This window comes from Daucus carota, chromosome 2 (assembly GCF_001625215.2).
Source record: "Daucus carota subsp. sativus chromosome 2, DH1 v3.0, whole genome shotgun sequence".
Taxonomy (NCBI): domain Eukaryota; kingdom Viridiplantae; phylum Streptophyta; class Magnoliopsida; order Apiales; family Apiaceae; genus Daucus; species Daucus carota.
This window is the reverse complement of record NC_030382.2, coordinates 35,907,442-35,930,603: the sequence shown is the minus strand read 5'-3', so window position 1 is coordinate 35,930,603 and position 23,162 is coordinate 35,907,442. Positions and strand designations below refer to the sequence as shown.

The window sequence follows — 23,162 nt, the reverse complement described above, 5'->3', positions numbered from 1 at the left end:
GACAATGGACAATCAATCAAAAATAGATCTCAATGCTCCACTGCTGATTAAGTTATCTCCCTGATACAAACACCAACTAGAAAATGTGCGAGCGTGACGTCGATTAACCTGATGAAAGCATTTCCCTTTGTAAGGACCAGTGGCAGGAAGAAAGGAGAACTCTAAACGATATTTCGTTCAGTCATAAATGTCTAGTGATTTGAAATGATCTTGACGAGCTATCTCCTCAAGCCCCCGAACATATTTGGAAATTCATATCTGCTCTGTTCAGCTGATATACATGATATAAATGTGTATTACTGCGAACGCATTTGAAAATTCGTATCTGCTCGATTCAGCTGATATACATAATGTAAATGTGTATTGATGGGTTAATTCGTGTCATTGCTTGCCTTTTGTTGTTATTTTGACTCGATATTTTTTTAATTGAGGTAGGCTGCTGAGTTCTGGTATAAATTTTTTACCTACACGGCGACACCTCAACCGATGAGTACTATCGGAAGTGCCTCACGGAGCCTGATAGACGTTTAGGCTTAGGTTTACAAACTGTGCCATCATCATGACATCTTGCGCCTGTAGCTCAGTGGATAGAGCGTCTGTTTCCTAAGCAGAAAGTCGAAGGTTCGACCCCTTCCTGGCGCGAATTTGCTCTTTTTGTTATTTACTCCCTTGAACCAAAACACTACTCTATTAACTACCTTTTGTTTTCCTTTTCAATCCTTTATCCCGTACATCAACAAAACACTTTCAAACTATAACAAAAATAATTAATTCTCCTTATTAATGCTACGGACGCCGTCAAAAATACCCCACATGTCCACATTGTGAACTGTGATGTAATATAGTTACAAAAAAGGTCCGATTAATGAGAAAAATAAATCCTTATCAGTACTACCGATATGCTAATAAACATCCCACAGTTACGATGTACAAGGACCGACAACGGAAAACAAATGGCGTTTTCTGGTCCCCTTACGGTCATATTGAACTTGTATTATATTCCCTCCGTCCTAGTTCATCCTGGGGATGAGAGTTTGGCATACGTTCTAACACTCTTAGAAATATTGTTTTATAAAATATTTTTTAGTTGTTTGAAATTTTATACACAGAATGAAAATCTAAAAACAAGTTACGGAACTATTCTTTACAAGAGTTTTAAAATGCGTGTCGAGCCGTGAAAAAAAACTATAAAAAAATTAGAGAGACGGAGGGAGTAGGTTTCTCAAGATAATAGTGAATAGTTTTGATTTTTTACATGTAATTAGAAGCTTGAAATAAAATATATTTTTACATGTTATTACACCTTATTAGTTATTACATGCAAAAAGTAAACAACTACGTTATTTTGGAATGAAGTAGACTTGGAACCAGCTTGACCATGATGTGATACATGGGTGGCAACTTGAAACAACCCCAACCAAAACTCTTTCTCTTCTCTATCATAGTGTACAAGGAATCTACTGTTATGTATGGTTGGTTCAGAATAACATTGATTCCTCTATCTCTTCTTTGGTAATGTTTCACATTAACTTTCTTTTTTCTGACCTTGAGAAATTACACTTTTAAGAATATGTTCCTAATTTTCGCCAAACTTTATATGACTGGGATAGGCTGAGATATATAACTTTTTCATCATGTTAAAATTATATTTATCACGAGAATTATTCTCTGCTATGCCACACATTGGCAGTTTGGCACAATCCAATAACCCAATATTATATATATTTTTTACTAACACATTATTTTAGTATAGCTTATAGTCTATTCCATCCCACTCGAAGCCAAATCTTCAATTTAAAGGAGGACAATATTCTCAAACGAGCAATGAGTTTCTAACTTTCTAGATATTAAAAATAAATCACTATAATGATGTTGTTAAAGATTGGGCTAGATGGTGCTTACGTGAGAGTGAACTGTGATACTACTCATTAACAAGTTATGCAAGTTGGATTATTTGATATGTTATTGTAATATTATTTAAATTAAAAATTTGAATATTCTATGTGCTAAACGATATGATTAAAAAATAATTTTTTATTTAACAATCAAATTGTAGTTGACAGTTGACACTTCGGAAGTTTGACACGGCTTGATTCGATTTTGGTAGAATATCTTGATATATTTTGTAATATAAATACACATTAAAAATAAAATAATTGTTTTTTAATCAATTATTTAAAATACATATATTGGCTCATAGTAAGAAATGCATTTTTAAGAAAGCGTATCCGACAAAGGATCATAATTTGCAAGGTATGGATAAATAGTGATGTTTGAAAGCTAAAATATTTGATAAAATAATTTAATTCAAAATTTTGTGTTAAATTAGATATTTGATGTTAGGTAGTTACCGGAATGAAATAGTGATTTATACTTAAAAAATTAAATTTGAAAAAACACTATGATGATTTTTCTATAAAATTTTTCTATATTGATTTAAAATACAACAAAATTGTTTTATATCAAAAAATTGAACTCAAAACAATTATTTCATTTCGCTAGTTACGATAATTTATTCCGATAAGCAACTAAACTACTGTAGTTGTCAAAGTCAAACAGTAGAATTATCATAAATTTGCAGACACAGTGCCTGTCAGTTTCGAAGATTTCTGGTTTTTTTTTTTCTTTCTTTACCCGTTTGTGTAAAAAATTATAAATATTTGTATAAAAATGGAAATGCTAATTTTTCTTTCGGGACTTTTACTTCTTATCAGTTTAATCACTTATAAATCTTAATTAATCCTCACTTTTAGTCTAATTCTTTACTTTAAGTAATAAACATTTTTTTTTAATTTTATCCGAATAGCTCCGCAGTATCAACTTCCATGTTTAGATACTTCCTCCGTCCCAATCAATTCTATATAGTTTCCTTTTTTGGATGTCCCATCATTTCTATACATTCCCAAAATAGCAACTTTTTATAATATAAAACACTACTACACCCATTCTATTCTCCCACTATCTCCATTTTATAATAATAAAAACACTATTACACCCACTACTTTCCTCCACTATATCAAATCTATTATTAAAAAATATGCGGGTCTCACCACTTTACTCACTTTCCATCTAACTTTACTCATTTTTTACACTTTTTTTTGATCTCCGTGTCCGATCCCAATGTATATGATTCATTGGGACGGAGGGAGTACCATGGTCATAAAGTCAAGATAACCACGAGAAAATCCAAAGCCATATGACCAGAACCGAATACTCAGATGCTGATATGCATAAGAAAATAAGAAGAAACACTATTCCAGGATAAAAACCAATTGTGTCAAACCCCAAAAGAAATAAACAGATAAGAACACAAGTTAAGTAAACAATCTCTACCATGAAATATCAATCCTGTTACGTAGTTGAACTAACGCACACATCCAACTAACTAACTAAACCCTCTCTCTCTATGTATTTATTTAATTTCAGCACATTAAGTGACCCACCCACATATATCTTACGTCTGGGCTTTATTTCTCCACAAGTGCATGTATATATCACCGACTCATTTCTCCTCCCTTTATCAACCAAAGTTGCCTAGCTTTATTTCATCTCTTTAAACACCTCCCCAACCTCCGCCTCGCGTTATTTCGGTTCGGTTCGATTAGTATTTAAGTGGAAATTATCAAAATATGTTGGTGACTGCTAGGGATGGCGAGGAGAAACCTCAAGGTGATGCGAGCGGGGAGTCTATTTTAAGCGGGTTCGAGTCGTCTTGCGGGTCTTCTAGCGACGAAGCGTTCGATCAAGAGGAATTTATAGCGGAGTTAACTCGTCGAATGGCGGAAAATATGTTACAAGAAGACGAGGAAAAATTAGCGATTTCTCAACCGAAACCTTCTCAATTTCATCTGCAAAACATTAAGGTACATGTTAGTCACTAGTTTCAAATCTAACACAATTTATTTATTTATTTAGTATTATCTTTTGCTAAATTTGTGGACCGAGTTTGTAATGAAACGTGACTCGTGTATATGTTCGAATAGCAGGGTAAGAAATTTAGGCAGCAGATGAAGGACTATGGAAATGGCAGCAACAGAGCTAAGTTTCTGAGCAGTACTTTACAAAACGGGTCGGGTATGAAGGTGGTGTTTCTTGGACAAACCGGGTTGAAAAACGGGTCATCAGGTGGGACAGGAGTTTTCATCCCACATGCAACCAATAATCTACCAGATCCCCAGACCCGCAAAAAACCAGGTACTGCCATTTTTTTAATAAAATTTCATTATTGATTAAATTAATCTTATTTAAATATTTTATTCTGCATGAATAAAATAATATATTTTCACGTGAATTCAATAAAACAAAAAAATATATACATTTGTAGCAGGAAAAGGACATAAGTGTATCTAAAATGAATCTATACATGAAAGATGACAAACACACTAAACATAAAAAAAAATGATATATATGTATACACTGAATATACCCTTAAAATGGGATAGTATATATATATTTGTTGTGTTTTATTTTAGTTTTATTTCGGTGAGTAATATAAAATAAAATATGGTGGAATATATCTTAACTTTCAGTTGGTGCAGAGGAATCTAAATTATATAAGATAGAGATGGGCAACTTGTAAAGTGTTTGGATGTGAGTGACTTGCGGTCCATCATGTTGTGTAACTTGTGTTCATGATATATACAACCAAATTTCATTTATTTATACATTAACTCAATTCCAAAAGTGATGAGATCACATATATTTCAATCCATATATTTGTTTGGGACTAACGTGTTATTTAATACCACCGTATATATGTTTTTAAGAATCTTTGTCATGGGATCCGTTCTACTTGCATATGCGAATAGATAGGATTCGATGGCAGATTAACAATCTTGAAATCGGTGAATTTAAATAACGCGTTAATGGTACAAAATTGATATAAAATGACTCCCATATTATCTTATTGATTATAATATAAATAATAGTAGTGGATCATTATATTCATACTAATATTTCCGGATAAATCATTTCAAATTGCTATTTTATCATTGTTCATTGGAAAAAGCGATACAAAACCGACGTCGAAATAGATCGGCCAGTTTTACGGTTTAAACTGGCCAAAAGTGATGATTAATTTTAGACCGGTCGTGTTCAAGGTATAAAACCGATCACGTAAACGATCGGTTTTAATTGGTCCAACAATTTCTCATCAGCGAAATCAGAAGTGCCACCTAGAAACAACCGGATGACGGTCGACTATATTATTTTATAACAAATTTTGTACTTAATTTGATATATGTAATATTATTTTTTTTATTTTATTAATCATACTAAATTTATTTGCCAAAAATGAGCAGGACGATGTCCAACGGTACTGGTTCCGGAAAGAGTGTTACACACTCTAAAGCAACATTTTGAGAAAAGGACTAGTAACCAGGCGCATCCAAATGGTGTATTTCACACGAATCAAAATCAGAGAGTTGCCAACAATAATGTTAGCAATTATCAGGATCTGCAGTTGCCTCAAGAATGGACTTACTGACAGGAATACTACAAGACAAGTGTTGATCCTTTCAGAAGAATGTATAAAGTGTTTATAATTTGAATAATGATGTGGCGATTTGAATATTGTTTTCTTTACTTTGTTTTTTGTAAAGAAAAGTTTCGATTGATTAAAGGAATGAATAATGAGCTTTCTTTGCTCTTTTGCAACTGAAGACTCTGAGAGTCAGGTACAACTCCTTCCTAGGGTAATCAAGACGGATAATTCCGTACGAATTTACTTATATCTGTAGTCTGTGTGTGTAATCGTGAGATTCAGATACGGATAATATCTACCTCATCATATTGACAATGGTTTTAGATAATTTTTTTATGACTAAATTCAAATGATATATTTATATATGTATAAAGTATTTGTATAATTATATAAAATTTATATAAATATATTATTTAATGCATATGTGTTCATTGCATCTAATAGAATAATTTTTTTATTATATATAATTATATATTGTATAATTTAAATATCATATATGTATTTAATTTCGGATTCGTATATCACAGATTCAAAAAGGGATAATATATTCTTTATTTCAGATACGAATAATATTCATTTTTTCTTAAATACGAATGCGAAGTTTTCGTACGGATATCGAATTTTTTGACAGCCATGCGCATTGTTTAGATTCTTTTGTGCAGGTTTTATATAAATTTGTTTTATTTGTTCCGCAGTATGACCAAAAATTATTGTTATTCTTGTTAGTTATTCGATATCAGTTAAAAAATGGAATATCATGTTTAATAAATATTAGCTTGTAACCCGGCGAATTCAGGCTAATATATAAATTAATTAAATTTTAAGTAATTTAATTAAGGAGTTTTTTAATAAGTATCCAAGCCTAATTTTTTTTTTTTTTACAAAAATACTATATTTTTTAAATTTTTTTGCAAATAGATAATCTTTCAATAAAAATTTTTAAAATACCATTTTTATGAATTTTTATTTTTATTTGCAAAAATACAGAGGTTGCATTTGCAACCATAGCTGCAACCACAAATGCAATTTTTAAAAAAATTGTTAAAAAATTAAATTTGATTACATAATAAGTTGAAAATAGTTGCAAAGATTAAAAAATAAGTGTCCCTGTGGGGCAATGAACAAACAATCTACTAAAATCAAATAAAAAACAATTGAATGCTTATATCTAATGCTTAAAGTAACTTCCTTGCATATAAGCAATTTTGTTAGAATGTGGTTTATTCTTTTTTTTTTTCCATTGCTGCAACTAGATGTGAAGCGGTGTACTTATTGAAGACTGGTGTTGAAACGAACGATTTTACAATTTATGTGTGTATTGTATTTATATATCTTGATTACGAGTAAAACCCGACTCTGTTCTTATCAAATAATGAAGCCCAAAATGCAGCATCAACAACATCAACATCTTGAAAAAAAAACACAATGATGCATTCAAAGTATTTGGTTGAAGTATCACTATTGTTTCATGTGACTCCATATAACCACCAGTATAATCAAGGTATGAGTAGAATAATATGTTGTGATAGTAAGAACCTTCATCTTCATCAGCTAGATAAACACAACAAGTTTCACCTTAAGCTCCATAGTGATAATAAGTTGATTGCAGCTAACGGTTTTTGAAATCGAAAACTTAGAAGAATAATGATGCCAACACTGCTTTTACGAAGAGGAGAAACATTGTAAGTAATCGTTTGCGTCATTACGTACTTTGATTTATATAGGAATGTGTATACTTCTGTTATTTACATGTTTTTGAAGTTCAATTTCAATTTCTATTGAATCAATCGCTATTTATGGTTTATGGAGCGAAAATGCAGATTGAACCTGATATGCTGGTGAATGTATGAACTATGATTTATAGTTATGTGGATTTGTTGAATTTAAATTTTGTATGGATAGATCATTTGATATTTGTTTGCTTACTCTAACCTACATTACAGGAATCACATACTGCCAAAAGCAAAAGTGCAAATTGAGAAAGCTAAAGTTTGTTGTTGTATTGTAGGATTTTAGTCCTTCGTTGATAACTAAGATTGAGAAAATGATAATGCCACCAAGAAATTGGGATCTAAATTTGTTACAATTGGAAAAGAAAATTCAAGTACTTTATCCAAAACCAAAGCAAAAGCCCTCTCTAGAGCCTCCTCAAAACCCACCATAACTCCCAGCCAACTCCATGACTCCCCCAACCTTTTCCAGAAGTCCCTGAACACTTATTGAAAGTCTCTCAGCCAACTTCTGAACTCCCGAAATAGCAAAAAGAACTCCCCTAGCCTTCTCCGAAAGCCCAACAATACCAACCAGAACTCTCCCGGCTTCCAGATATCCCATAACAGCCACCCCTCCCACAACCCCCGCCTAATATTCCTCCATACCAACCACATTTCCCCAACACCAACTGGAAAGCCCCAACTTCAATTAGAACTCCCCCAACTAGGGGTGAGCATGGGGCGGTTTGGGCGGTTTGGAGGGTCTAAACCAAACCAAACCCAAATAATCGGTTTTCCAAAATCTCAATCCAAAATCAAATCATTATGTTTAAATCCAAACCAAACCAATCCGTTTAAAACGATTCGGTTCGGTTTGGTTTGGTTTCGGTTTAAACCGTTTTTTATATGTAACATAAAGTTAGCAACAAAGTTAAATTTTAACTTGAAATTTTTAATTTATATTTTCTATTTAATCATATTTAAAGAGGATACAAGAATATATTAGCTTGATAAATAAAAAGAGACGGAAGAAAATAAAAAAAATATGATTCGTATACTTTTATAAAAATATAAATAAAAGGAATGGAAACGTAATACATACATCAAAATTAATATCATAAAATAGAATAAATGATATTTTTAAAGAAAATCTTTACCAGGATATCTTTTATATGTTTAAGATTTTACATTTTTTTGTAGATTATAATTTTATTTTTAATAATACATTATTAGTACATGTATATTAATGTTTAAATCTACACATTCGGTTCGGTTCAGATTTATCGGTTGGTTTAGAGGTAAAAACCGAAACCAAACCAAAATAATTCGGTTTTTATGATTCGAAACCATACCAAAACCAAACCAAACCGTTATTAAACTGTTAAATTCGGTTTGGACGGATTGGATCGGCCGGTTTCGGTCGGTTTGGAGAATTTTTGCTCACCCCTACAGCCACAGTCCTAAGCAGAACACCCCCGAACTGTAATAGGAAGTTTTGGGAGAGAATCACCAAGTCTATTCCAATTACTCTTGTCCTTTGTCCTTTCTGATTTGGGAATAGTGACGGTTAGTACTTCGTCCGCAAAAGAAGCTCTTGATAAGCACTTGTAGCATTGGCGGTGAAAGAAGAGCATATAATAATAAGTCTTGTACTAGTAGTATACTAAAGAAAAGTATTAGATTTTGGAGAAAAATATCAAATTACTAGTATTGTAGATAATTATGTTCAACAGTAAAAAATTACATAATATGAACGTTAATTTTGTTTGTGTTATCATTTTGATATTGAACAATCTAATCAAGTTGTACTAAATTAAAATTAAGAAAAACTTTAATTCTATACCAACCATGGAAATGAATGTTTTTTCTTCTTTACCACAGCTAACAGAATTCAATCTATATTATATAAATTTTCATCGGTTTATCTTTAGAACATAAGTCTTTTTATCAGTATTTGGCTATATGCTTAGAAGTCTACTATGCAAAACGCTTTAAATGAAGCTCTATTTCAAGTATTTAGCTAAAAACCAGAACTAATAGCAAAAATAATCATAATGGTTGCAAAACACTCTTATTTTACGTTGCTTCTGATGCCTTATATGATGTCCTAAGTCATAATTTAGGGCATTTGGTAAAAAAAACTTAACAACAATGTCCAAGTGATGCCTTATATCATTAAGACAAGCTTTTCAAGCCTTATTTTTGAGGCACATCTTTGCTTGCCATATCCTAGATTTTATAGTAAAATATTACTCCACTCTCTTTCTCTCTCTTCCTTTTATTGTCCATTAATGATGAAAGAAAACTTTAATTATAAAATATTAAATATATAATGAGATAAGGCACATTGTTGGAGTTGAAATTAGTTTAGTATGTCCTAAATCACTAGGACTTAATTTTTTATATTATATTTAAGGGTTCAACTAGGGCACTCTTGGACTTGCTCTTACCTTGTTAAAAGTAGTGTCGGGTAAAAATAATTTAGATTTTCAAATTTAATTTTAACCTATTCTAAATTTTTATCAAAACGCGTGTTAAGACTGCTTATAATTAACATGAATTACCATTATGAAATGATTATCAAAGGATTGGGCATTTGGTTCTGGTAATATTATCGATACAAGGCCATAATCAATGGTTCAGCTTGAAAATGTCCTTCACTTCGAGGGCTTTGCTATTACAATAGCGCACACACAATCCAACCCTCTAAACCCCTCTAACTATCCTCATTTTGATCTTCTGGTCTTGGCAGATAAGCTACCTTATGTTGATACATCAAATACTCCTAGTATTTACGATGCAAGTCTTGGCAGATAAGCTACCTATGTTGATACATCAAATACTCCTAGTATTTACGATGCAGAAAGTATCAATCGCAACTGCTATGCACCACTGCAGGAATTCTTGGAACTCATGAAACAGACAGCGGAAAGTCAGGTGGTTGGAATTATATATGTCGTTCTCAAATTTACTTTGCAGCAACTGTTGCTGATCATATCAAAATTCCACCGCTCATCCTCATGACTAACTTCACCAAAAATTTGAGGCAGTTCCTTGGATGCTCCTATCTTATACAAGGTAAATGAAGTTATCAGTTATCACTACATGGTAAAAATTTGCGATGAAATTCTCATAAGGAAAAAAGTAACAAATCTCAAATTCTCATGAGAGAGAATAGAAGTACTGAACAAAGAAACTATCAGGTCAAGTGAAGTCTCTCCTAAGTGTTTTGCCCTTGGGCGTGCACTGGGGCGGCCTGCTCGGTGTTTTGCTGAAAGGTGGATCCATTGAAAGTTTTGTACATCTTTTAAGAAGATGATTAATGTAACTGCAGTGAGAATTTTAAAAATATATCTTTAATTGAACATTAAAAAAGAAGGGAAATTATGAATGGTACCATTGTGTAATTGGCTTTTACAAATGGTACCACTTCGAGTTTTTGACTTACAAGTGGTACCATCCTGTATTTGACAACCTGTTAAAAACAACATTCTGTGAAGCAAACGTTTAAACAGCCGTTAAATCTTAGAAATAGATGTGACAGCCCAGGAATCCGGGGGCCTGGATTCTGACGTCACCACACGAAACCTTTTTAAAACACTTTGAAAACCTTTTTTTTTTTTTAAAGATAATGAAAATCCAAAAGAATTTAAAACTTGAAAACATTAAATAAAAGATTTGAATGAGAACATTTTAACCCCCTAAAACAACAGGATCGCATCCAGGTTACAGTATTGAAATTAGAATCCACCACTAATATTACACAACATCTCTTACCAAAACAGATCATCTTCGATAAGAAGAATCACTGTCAACTATTCCAGCTATGACTTACACTTGAATCCTTATAGCACAGCTCTAGCTTGCACCAACCTCATCAACTTTCCTGAACACTCCTCGCCTAGCCTTAGCTTTACTCGCAATCATAGACTAGCCATTTATCTTTAATCCTTTCTGAAATGGTTAAAAGAGAATAGCAAGAGTGAGCAACAATGCTCAGCAAGTAGTAATAAACAATGATAATTCTGAAATGATATAACAGAAGTTCACGAGTTCAAGATATAAAAGGATTCAACCTGAGTTCACGAGTTTAGGTATTGTATAAGAAAATCACAATACCTTGTAGCAATTGAATACTGAGGAATTCAATCTTTCACAAGAGAATTATTGAATTGGACTATCATATTTTAATTAAAAACCAAGGTTAGGATGCTGATCAGTCATACCTAACCCCGAGCAGGCCCCGCCATGCTCTATCACTGGATCCAAGGCACTCATTGGCCTAACATGACCATTCATCTGGTCTGACCACTCATCTGGTCCACATGTTTATATAAAAACAATAATCCAATTCTCTAATTCAATTCAAGAAGCCAATGTAAATCAACAGAACATCATCATAAATATCATCAACAACAGAATAATTCCAAATCAAACTTTGATAATAATCTATTCATAAATTATGATCCATCATTTCATAAATCACAGTTCAGGAAATCCTCAACTATTCAGTATCCTCCATTATCGGCTAAGCAACTGCATTTAGCCTGCTAAACCAGCATGACAATGGCGGGTTGAATAATCAAGAAGATCCCAATTCATTCAAAGCTCTAACTATCACTGAGCAACACATGCTTCAATGACAATCTGAACTTCGAATTAATTTGTAAAACGGAAATTCTTTAGAACTTGAAGATTAGAAAGAATGGGTTAGAATACTCGCACTTTCGAACATTGAAAAGAAAGGTATGAATACTTGAAACATATACCAAAGGAATGGATCAGAATATTTGCAATATATCCAAGAGAAAGGTTTAGGATACTTGCAACACATCAAAAGAATGAATCAGAATATTTGCAATATATCCAAAAGCAGGGTGCAGGATACTTGCCTTAAATCTGACTCCAGTCTCATAGCTCAACCTCATCTTTCCACTTTCACAATCTATTCATATTATAATTTCTAGACCATCTCTAGCCGTACTCTATTCGCCACATCGCTTCGCTTACTCGATTCATCCCTTATTCGCTTTGCAATACCATTTCGACTTCCTGACGTCTTCGAGCGTACACGTCTCGTTCAAATCCTTTACGAGAATAAGATAATACTATAGTCACTAAACAATATATCGCATATACATATCACGTATACCGATACCCACTTATATACCCCTTTAAACTTATCAGATACCACGTAACACATAAGCATGCTTTGACTCTAACATATAGTCAATCATATTCCACATAACATATTACCAATCACTTATCATATGAATCCTATCGAAAATCCGACATCATCTCGTCTATTTATTAGACTATCCACCTGTTATCCTATCTCAATCAACAATCAACCAACCAAATCCAATCATTATAATCCATAACTTCTTATCCAATATCAATCAACTCACGACACTATGTCATTCAAATCATTTATCACATGTATATAATATCATAAATAAACACGTACATCACTTAATCATCAATTAATAGCAGTCAAATAACATATAATCACATTGTGCACATTTAACAACAATTATTCACGTTCTCAACTCCATCATATTATTATGTCATATTAAAATAGACTTTATAAGCTTTCATCTCTCTTTCGTTTCACTCGATTCCGACTTACGGATCAAAAGATATGTTTAAAATCGTTTTCTATCCTCCTTTCGGTGTAATAATGCATCAGACAGATAGCTGACAATGCATTTCACATAAGGTTTCCCATCCTAATTGATGTCAAATCAAGTCTTGGGTTTAAAATGATTTTTCGAGAATTTTCTGGAATTTTTAAACATTTTTCGGAATTAAAATCGATAAAAGAATCACTTTTCAAATAAATAATCAAGTCCCAAATACTTGAAATTGGACTTGAAATCATTCATAAACAATTATCGAGCCTTCAAATAATTTGGAAAAATATTTTAAAGCTCGAAACTATTTTTCGGAATTTTTAAATCAAAAAGGATTAATTAAATCCAATTAATTAATCAATTAAAATCAATTAATAATTAATTAAAATAATTAATCAATTAATATTTAAATTAATTGACTAATTAAAATAATTAATTACTAATTAAAATTAATTAACAAACTAATTTAGATTTATTTTTGAATAAAGAAATAATTAAAAACTATTTTTGGAATTTAAAATAATTAAATAAAACAATTTTAGAAAATTAAATCAAAAGGTTTATTTTGTAAGTTTTTAAAACTTTCTGGCAAGGGTGTAAAGTGTAACTTATAAAAATATCAGGGGTCAATTTGCCAGAAATGAAACTAAAGTACAAAATCTTCACCACCTCCAAAAGTTTGGGGGCTAAACGGCATTTTCGCCGTCGCCGCCCACAGACTCGCCGCCGGCGAGTCGCCGGTGTTGCCACCGCCCCCAGAACTCAACGAAACACTCCAGATTTATCAAATATCATCCCAGGAACTCGTTTCTGAAATCAAAACTCCCAATAGATGAGTATACAAGCCGGAAAATGGAATCGAAACGAAGAACATCGCCGGACTTTAAAAATCCGGCGAGCTCGTTTCCCGACTCCTCCACCCATGTTTTATATACAAATCGACTCTCCTTAACATAATCAACATGCTAGTGGTAACCGTTTCAGCCCAGATTTAACAGAGAAGAAACACCCAACTTGAATTGAAAATATTCAAACTCGGCTCAAGAACATTCAAAAACGAGCCTCAAGAATCAAACAGAGATTTCTCTATGTTATCGAACTCGAAATTTAACATATAATATATCAAAACGACGAGCAAAATACGTACTACAACATGGAATCATCAAAACAATCAAATAAGATCATTTGCAAAAATTCATAATTAAAATCATATAAATTCGAATTTTAAAACTTCAATTACTCCCTACCTGTGAATCTCATGTTGTTTTTGATGATTGATTTGGGTTCTACTCTTCGATATCTTCGATTTGACTATTTGCACGCTTGATTCTGACTCCAATAACACCTTCAAATCTTCATTTGATTATGAAGAACACGAAGAACACCGCTCGGTTTCTCTCGGTATTCGTGCAAAGAAACTGGTGAAAATGATTTCTACCGTGAAAATAAGCTCTAGAAAGGTCTATTTATATTTACAAATAATTGGTACCCCTTTGGATCGTTTATGACATGAAAATACGATATTTACTAGCTTTATATAATAAAGCGGGGTCCAATCAATACCGGTTTTCAAGATAATCATCAAAACGGGGCTTTTTAATCAGTCATTAGTATGCGGGTCCCACTGCAATTATTACAAGATAAGGATGAGTATAATAATCAAAATATCTAGCTTTCACGTATATCGAGACAAACTGGATAATTATCAACAATTAAAATACCCGAAAAACTCCGCCGGACCGACTCCGGGGAAAACCGTACTCCGGATCGAAAAAGTCAAAACACGAAAAGTGTCCGGAATATTCAAATTAGGCTAAAGGTGAGTTTTGTTGAAACTTCCGGGAAGAAAATTTGCTACCTCGTTACGAGTGGACGGTTTTACGGAAGTCAAATAATTAATAAATAAATATAAATATACGCAATTAAATCCTTAAATCGATTATAAAATCATCTAACATTCCATAAATCCATATGAAAATATCCAAATAAACTATATTTTCTCCTGAGCATATAGAAATTGAAATCTCGCGAATACGAACACATACGATCATTCAGTTCAATAAACTAGATAACCCAAAATTCACAAAATTCATATATTAATCATATAATACTCATAATTAACCATATTTAATTAACCAACAAATCCACCAATACCACTTAATCACATAACACACATATATTCACATAATATTCATACAGAATTTTCAAAACAATATATGAAAATCAGTTTTGAAAATACAATTATTTATCAATAACACAATAACCCGGGGTTTAAATATAAAACCTTGAAAACTCATTAAACTGGAATAAAATATTAAATCTTATTCCCTTCTTTAAAGAAAAATCACTTTTAATACTAATAAAAATATTTTTAAAAAATCCGGGTCATTACAATCTACCCTCCTTATAGGGATTCCGTCCTCGGAATCAGAGAAAGAAGGAGGATGCAATATTTGTAAAATCCATATTAATCCACAAAACAGGTGTAATCATATAAAGCTATTCACATAATCAATTCACTTTTCAACTAAAGCCAACAATAATATTTAGACAAATAGATTTATAATAATCAAATCTGAATTTAATAATATGGGATATTACATTCTACCCCCCTTATAAGGATTCCGTCCTCGGAATCCCCCGAAGAAACTAAAACGTACACACTTCATAATATCATATCGTCATCCACCTTTGATTGATCTTGGCATACCTTTAACTTTAATGGAAAAGGAAAATCAAACTTTCGCGATTGCAAAATTCATTTCCCAAGAAGCGATCTTTGGGAATTTTCGAATAGAACAAGATGTTTTCAAAATAGGTCACATTGGAATACAAGAGTGACTGGGAGATCAATACGATCAAATGAACTTAATGTTGCGTGTCCATATTAGACACTACTAAAGGTTGTTAACCTTCTTGTAATCACAACACACACAAGTGATGGCGTCCCATCCAACTCCTATCACACAGACAGGTATACCTTGTGTACCCTATACATAGGGTTGTTCATCCCAATCAGATGGAAAGAATCCAAGAAATCTCAATGAGCATCAAGGAATGTTAAGGATTATCGAGGAATATATTAAGGAATATCGAAAAGATATCAAAGAATATCAAAGAGTGTCAAAGAATATCAACGAATATTAAGGGATATCAAAGAATATGGAAGAATATCAAGAAATACCAAAGAATATCAATTAATATCATGGAATTCCACTGTCTCTTCATAAACACGCTTTTATCATACACCGATTCAATACCAACTCACACCACTAATCAATATCAATGTCATCTTAGAATTTGAGAAATTGAAAATCTCATTTATCGAAATGATATCATAATAACTCACTGATGAAGAACATAATCAAAAGAATCTTTAGTTGAAGAGAGGTATTGCCAAGGTCTTCTCAAATTCCCACTCTACTTTACGAAATCGTTATTCGATTTATGTCATCCTTTCAACGTTCTCGATAATCAATCGATTTGACTCGTATTAGCCTCGTAAGATGTCATCGTAGACGTTATCGTCCGTAATAACTCTGGCCCATGTAGTTTACATTCTTCAACTTTATCCCAGTTGCCTTTGAAATCCATAGCACAAACACGTAGCGTATCTTCTATTTTCTGACTCGTCAAGCTGTGGGTTATGGGCCCACCTTGTCCCGCTTAACTTAAAGCGTAGTCGTCGAGAATTAACATTCTAACTTACTCGCAAATATCGCTTCTAATAACCTGACTCAACTTCACTTACTCTCTATCATGCACTTCTCATCTATCAACCTCTATCTACAAATCTCTTCTTCTAATCCAACACAACTCATACTCTACACTTACTCTTCATATCTTCACTCAAAACAATATACATCTTCCAAATATTTGACATGGTCACCATACTATGAACCATGCATTTATATCATCCTCAAATCAATACAATAATCCAATTTCAAATATGCAGTATAGTCAGAATACTCTGAACTCTGCATTTCCACCATTCTCAATTCAATCATTCACTATCAAACTCTTCTATCTAGGTCTAATCTTGACACTTCTCACTATAATACCATCTCGATTAGTCAATATACTAGGAATCATATGTCTAAACTTAAGAATCCCAATCTCTTTAAATATCCGCACTTAACTTGATCATCTAACTAGACTCTACGCTTCACTCACCTCTCTAGACTATGTCCACATAGTCTCACAATACCTCGATATGAGGTCACACAACGTCTATCCTATATAAAACTTAAAACTATAATCTATATTCAAATTCCAATAACTTGTAACCTGTTGCTCTGATACCAACTGTGACAGCCCAGGAATCCGGGGGCCTGGATTCTGACGTCACCACACGAAACCTTTTTAAAACACTTTGAAAACCTTTTTTTTTTTTTTAAAGATAATGAAAATCCAAAAGAATTTAAAACTTGAAAACATTAAATAAAAGATTTGAATGAGAACATTTTAACCCCCTAAAACAACAGGATCGCATCCAGGTTACAGTATTGAAATTAGAATCCACCACTAATATTACACAACATCTCTTACCAAAACAGATCATCTTCGATAAGAAGAATCACTGTCAACTATTCCAGCTATGACTTACACTTGAATCCTTATAGCACAGCTCTAGCTTGCACCAACCTCATCAACTTTCCTGAACACTCCTCGCCTAGCCTTAGCTTTACTCGCAATCATAGACTAGCCATTTATCTTTAATCCTTTCTGAAATGGTTAAAAGAGAATAGCAAGAGTGAGCAACAATGCTCAGCAAGTAGTAATAAACAATGATAATTCTGAAATGATATAACAGAAGTTCACGAGTTCAAGATATAAAAGGATTCAACCTGAGTTCACGAGTTTAGGTATTGTATAAGAAAATCACAATACCTTGTAGCAATTGAATACTGAGGAATTCAATCTTTCACAAGAGAATTATTGAATTGGACTATCATATTTTAATTAAAAACCAAGGTTAGGATGCTGATCAGTCATACCTAACCCCGAGCAGGCCCCGCCATGCTCTATCACTGGATCCAAGGCACTCATTGGCCTAACATGACCATTCATCTGGTCTGACCACTCATCTGGTCCACATGTTTATATAAAAACAATAATCCAATTCTCTAATTCAATTCAAGAAGCCAATGTAAATCAACAGAACATCATCATAAATATCATCAACAACAGAATAATTCCAAATCAAACTTTGATAATAATCTATTCATAAATTATGATCCATCATTTCATAAATCACAGTTCAGGAAATCCTCAACTATTCAGTATCCTCCATTATCGGCTAAGCAACTGCATTTAGCCTGCTAAACCAGCATGACAATGGCGGGTTGAATAATCAAGAAGATCCCAATTCATTCAAAGCTCTAACTATCACTGAGCAACACATGCTTCAATGACAATCTGAACTTCGAATTAATTTGTAAAACGGAAATTCTTTAGAACTTGAAGATTAGAAAGAATGGGTTAGAATACTCGCACTTTCGAACATTGAAAAGAAAGGTATGAATACTTGAAACATATACCAAAGGAATGGATCAGAATATTTGCAATATATCCAAGAGAAAGGTTTAGGATACTTGCAACACATCAAAAGAATGAATCAGAATATTTGCAATATATCCAAAAGCAGGGTGCAGGATACTTGCCTTAAATCTGACTCCAGTCTCATAGCTCAACCTCATCTTTCCACTTTCACAATCTATTCATATTATAATTTCTAGACCATCTCTAGCCGTACTCTATTCGCCACATCGCTTCGCTTACTCGATTCATCCCTTATTCGCTTTGCAATACCATTTCGACTTCCTGACGTCTTCGAGCGTACACGTCTCGTTCAAATCCTTTACGAGAATAAGATAATACTATAGTCACTAAACAATATATCGCATATACATATCACGTATACCGATACCCACTTATATACCCCTTTAAACTTATCAGATACCACGTAACACATAAGCATGCTTTGACTCTAACATATAGTCAATCATATTCCACATAACATATTACCAATCACTTATCATATGAATCCTATCGAAAATCCGACATCATCTCGTCTATTTATTAGACTATCCACCTGTTATCCTATCTCAATCAACAATCAACCAACCAAATCCAATCATTATAATCCATAACTTCTTATCCAATATCAATCAACTCACGACACTATGTCATTCAAATCATTTATCACATGTATATAATATCATAAATAAACACGTACATCACTTAATCATCAATTAATAGCAGTCAAATAACATATAATCACATTGTGCACATTTAACAACAATTATTCACGTTCTCAACTCCATCATATTATTATGTCATATTAAAATAGACTTTATAAGCTTTCATCTCTCTTTCGTTTCACTCGATTCCGACTTACGGATCAAAAGATATGTTTAAAATCGTTTTCTATCCTCCTTTCGGTGTAATAATGCATCAGACAGATAGCTGACAATGCATTTCACATAAGGTTTCCCATCCTAATTGATGTCAAATCAAGTCTTGGGTTTAAAATGATTTTTCGAGAATTTTCTGGAATTTTTAAACATTTTTCGGAATTAAAATCGATAAAAGAATCACTTTTCAAATAAATAATCAAGTCCCAAATACTTGAAATTGGACTTGAAATCATTCATAAACAATTATCGAGCCTTCAAATAATTTGGAAAAATATTTTAAAGCTCGAAACTATTTTTCGGAATTTTTAAATCAAAAAGGATTAATTAAATCCAATTAATTAATCAATTAAAATCAATTAATAATTAATTAAAATAATTAATCAATTAATATTTAAATTAATTGACTAATTAAAATAATTAATTACTAATTAAAATTAATTAACAAACTAATTTAGATTTATTTTTGAATAAAGAAATAATTAAAAACTATTTTTGGAATTTAAAATAATTAAATAAAACAATTTTAGAAAATTAAATCAAAAGGTTTATTTTGTAAGTTTTTAAAACTTTCTGGCAAGGGTGTAAAGTGTAACTTATAAAAATATCAGGGGTCAATTTGCCAGAAATGAAACTAAAGTACAAAATCTTCACCACCTCCAAAAGTTTGGGGGCTAAACGGCATTTTCGCCGTCGCCGCCCACAGACTCGCCGCCGGCGAGTCGCCGGTGTTGCCACCGCCCCCAGAACTCAACGAAACACTCCAGATTTATCAAATATCATCCCAGGAACTCGTTTCTGAAATCAAAACTCCCAATAGATGAGTATACAAGCCGGAAAATGGAATCGAAACGAAGAACATCGCCGGACTTTAAAAAATCCGGCGAGCTCGTTTCCCGACTCCTCCACCCATGTTTTATATACAAATCGACTCTCCTTAACATAATCAACATGCTAGTGGTAACCGTTTCAGCCCAGATTTAACAGAGAAGAAACACCCAACTTGAATTGAAAATATTCAAACTCGGCTCAAGAACATTCAAAAACGAGCCTCAAGAATCAAACAGAGATTTCTCTATGTTATCGAACTCGAAATTTAACATATAATATATCAAAACGACGAGCAAAATACGTACTACAACATGGAATCATCAAAACAATCAAATAAGATCATTTGCAAAAATTCATAATTAAAATCATATAAATTCGAATTTTAAAACTTCAATTACTCCCTACCTGTGAATCTCATGTTGTTTTTGATGATTGATTTGGGTTCTACTCTTCGATATCTTCGATTTGACTATTTGCACGCTTGATTCTGACTCCAATAACACCTTCAAATCTTCATTTGATTATGAAGAACACGAAGAACACCGCTCGGTTTCTCTCGGTATTCGTGCAAAGAAACTGGTGAAAATGATTTCTACCGTGAAAATAAGCTCTAGAAAGGTCTATTTATATTTACAAATAATTGGTACCCCTTTGGATCGTTTATGACATGAAAATACGATATTTACTAGCTTTATATAATAAAGCGGGGTCCAATCAATACCGGTTTTCAAGATAATCATCAAAACGGGGCTTTTTAATCAGTCATTAGTATGCGGGTCCCACTGCAATTATTACAAGATAAGGATGAGTATAATAATCAAAATATCTAGCTTTCACGTATATCGAGACAAACTGGATAATTATCAACAATTAAAATACCCGAAAAACTCCGCCGGACCGACTCCGGGGAAAACCGTACTCCGGATCGAAAAAGTCAAAACACGAAAAGTGTCCGGAATATTCAAATTAGGCTAAAGGTGAGTTTTGTTGAAACTTCCGGGAAGAAAATTTGCTACCTCGTTACGAGTGGACGGTTTTACGGAAGTCAAATAATTAATAAATAAATATAAATATACGCAATTAAATCCTTAAATCGATTATAAAATCATCTAACATTCCATAAATCCATATGAAAATATCCAAATAAACTATATTTTCTCCTGAGCATATAGAAATTGAAATCTCGCGAATACGAACACATACGATCATTCAGTTCAATAAACTAGATAACCCAAAATTCACAAAATTCATATATTAATCATATAATACTCATAATTAACCATATTTAATTAACCAACAAATCCACCAATACCACTTAATCACATAACACACATATATTCACATAATATTCATACAGAATTTTCAAAACAATATATGAAAATCAGTTTTGAAAATACAATTATTTATCAATAACACAATAACCCGGGGTTTAAATATAAAACCTTGAAAACTCATTAAACTGGAATAAAATATTAAATCTTATTCCCTTCTTTAAAGAAAAATCACTTTTAATACTAATAAAAATATTTTTAAAAAATCCGGGTCATTACAATAGACATGTAAAGTACAAGAAACTTTAAATTTCCGGGTTTTTAACCTCTGCAACAGTACAATCCAACAAAACATATATGAAGATAGTCTCCAACAAAAACCAAGCATTCAATAGTTTTAAATCCAACAAAAGTAACTACCAGGACATCAAAAACATGTTAAAAAACAACATGAAAAATTCATGGAAACTAAATCTGTGACTGAGACTGTGAAGGAGTGCAGTGTGTGGTATTGGTCTGCGATGCCTGAGTTGCTGTGTCCTTTGATGCCTTTGCCGTTTTAGCTGCATTACTTTGATCCCTCACCCTAGGATTTCGAATCAGTAGAGGCTTTCCAGTGACCTGCATTTCCTTTTTTTGCTTCTCAGTTAGCCCCCCCTTGCAGGTCCTAGCATTGTGTCCATAACATTCACACTTCTTGCATTTGACAGTCTTGGATCTCTTTCCTTTCTGATCTTCCCCCTCTTCTCTCCTCCTGTTTCTGCATGGCCTTCCAACACCTCTCTTCATAGTAGGTGGACTCAGAACAGGTAAGTCCTCACAGGTTTACCACTGTTCTTTATCATTAATAGGTGAAATACTGTAGTTGTAGATTTGTTTGTAAGTGCTGACATGAAACCAAGCACTAACCACCTTTTGTGGATCAATCTTTGCATGAATCATTGCCCTGATTGCATGCCTGCAAGGGATCCCAGAGATTTTCCATGCTCCACAAGAACATATCTTGTTATTAAGTGACAATGGAAACCGAGATTTACCTTCATGAATCTCATATTCCCCAGGACTAGACATAAAAGCCTTGCAGGTAATGATGTCCTTGCTTATAGATTTGAGCAGCTTCCCAATCTTGGGACATAGATCATCATCCTTCCAAAGTCTTGCTCTTTCAGCTCTAGTTGCCATCCTAACCACACACACTCTCCTGATTCCTGCTCGGAGAAAATATAGCAAACATTAGTAGTGAAAACATATCACAAGCATACCACAAGATAGTAGTAATTTACCTTCAAGCAGTGTGAGGACTGGTCTACACATATCAATCCCCAGAGTTGAGTTGAAGCTCTCCACAAAATTGGATGTATTTGAATCATTGCAGACACTGGGGTCAAATTTGTGCTTGCTCCAAGTTGAAGGATCCTCTAATTGTCCAAGCCACTCAATTACTTTGTCACCCCCTTCCTTCTGCAGCCTCTCCATTGCTTTCCTAAAAGTAAATTGAGAAGTTGCATTGCAAACCCTTCAAAATAGAACATACATCAGGTCGGAAGATGCACGCAATGAAAAACCACACACAGCTCCGCTCCACTTAAACCCTATGTTCAATTTGAGAAGAAGAAGAAGGGTTTTGCCCTTTAAAATGTTTCTTTTTTGGGGCTTTTCTTTTTATCCGCTGCTCAACACGTGTCTCTGTATTTAGGCCGTATTTTTTATTTATTTTCAACTGCTAATACACCATTTAATACACTTGTACAAACGTTTGCTTAACGGTTGCTCGACGGAGTGGTTGCGTAGCTTTAATATTTAAACACGATGGTACC

At 33.0% G+C, this 23,162-nt stretch overlaps 1 protein-coding gene, 1 long non-coding RNA gene and 1 other non-coding gene across 5 annotated transcripts; 2 read left to right on the top strand and 1 right to left on the bottom strand.

Moving 5' to 3' along the window:
• The first annotated feature begins 569 nt into the window (after positions 1 to 569).
• Positions 570 to 642, top strand: TRNAR-CCU (transfer RNA arginine (anticodon CCU)). Its single transcript has one exon. It is a non-coding gene; the product is annotated as a tRNA-Arg (tRNA).
• Positions 643 to 3,316: 2,674 nt separating this feature from the next.
• Positions 3,317 to 5,660, top strand: LOC108206542 (uncharacterized). Of its 2 annotated transcripts, none has more exons than XM_017376874.2 (3): positions 3,317 to 3,863; positions 3,984 to 4,194; positions 5,301 to 5,660. In XM_017376874.2, exons 1-3 carry the CDS (start codon positions 3,630 to 3,632, stop codon positions 5,483 to 5,485), a joined length of 630 nt encoding a protein of 209 aa, XP_017232363.1. In that variant the 5' UTR covers positions 3,317 to 3,629; the 3' UTR covers positions 5,486 to 5,660. The 2 variants fall into 2 exon arrangements, with proteins under 2 accessions (XP_017232363.1, XP_017232364.1); XM_017376875.2 differs by having other exon boundaries at positions 3,335 to 3,863; positions 3,987 to 4,194.
• A 3,940-nt stretch (positions 5,661 to 9,600) lies between these two features.
• On the bottom strand, positions 9,601 to 21,621 carry LOC108206426 (uncharacterized). Of its 2 annotated transcripts, XR_010288841.1 has the most exons (4): positions 20,480 to 21,621; positions 14,075 to 17,552; positions 10,643 to 11,148; positions 9,601 to 10,522 (listed from the first exon to the last, which is right to left on the bottom strand). It is a non-coding gene; the product is annotated as an uncharacterized LOC108206426 (long non-coding RNA). The 2 variants fall into 2 exon arrangements; XR_010288840.1 differs by lacking the exons at positions 9,601 to 10,522; positions 10,643 to 11,148 and adding an exon at positions 11,959 to 12,281.
• Positions 21,622 to 23,162: the final 1,541 nt, after the last annotated feature.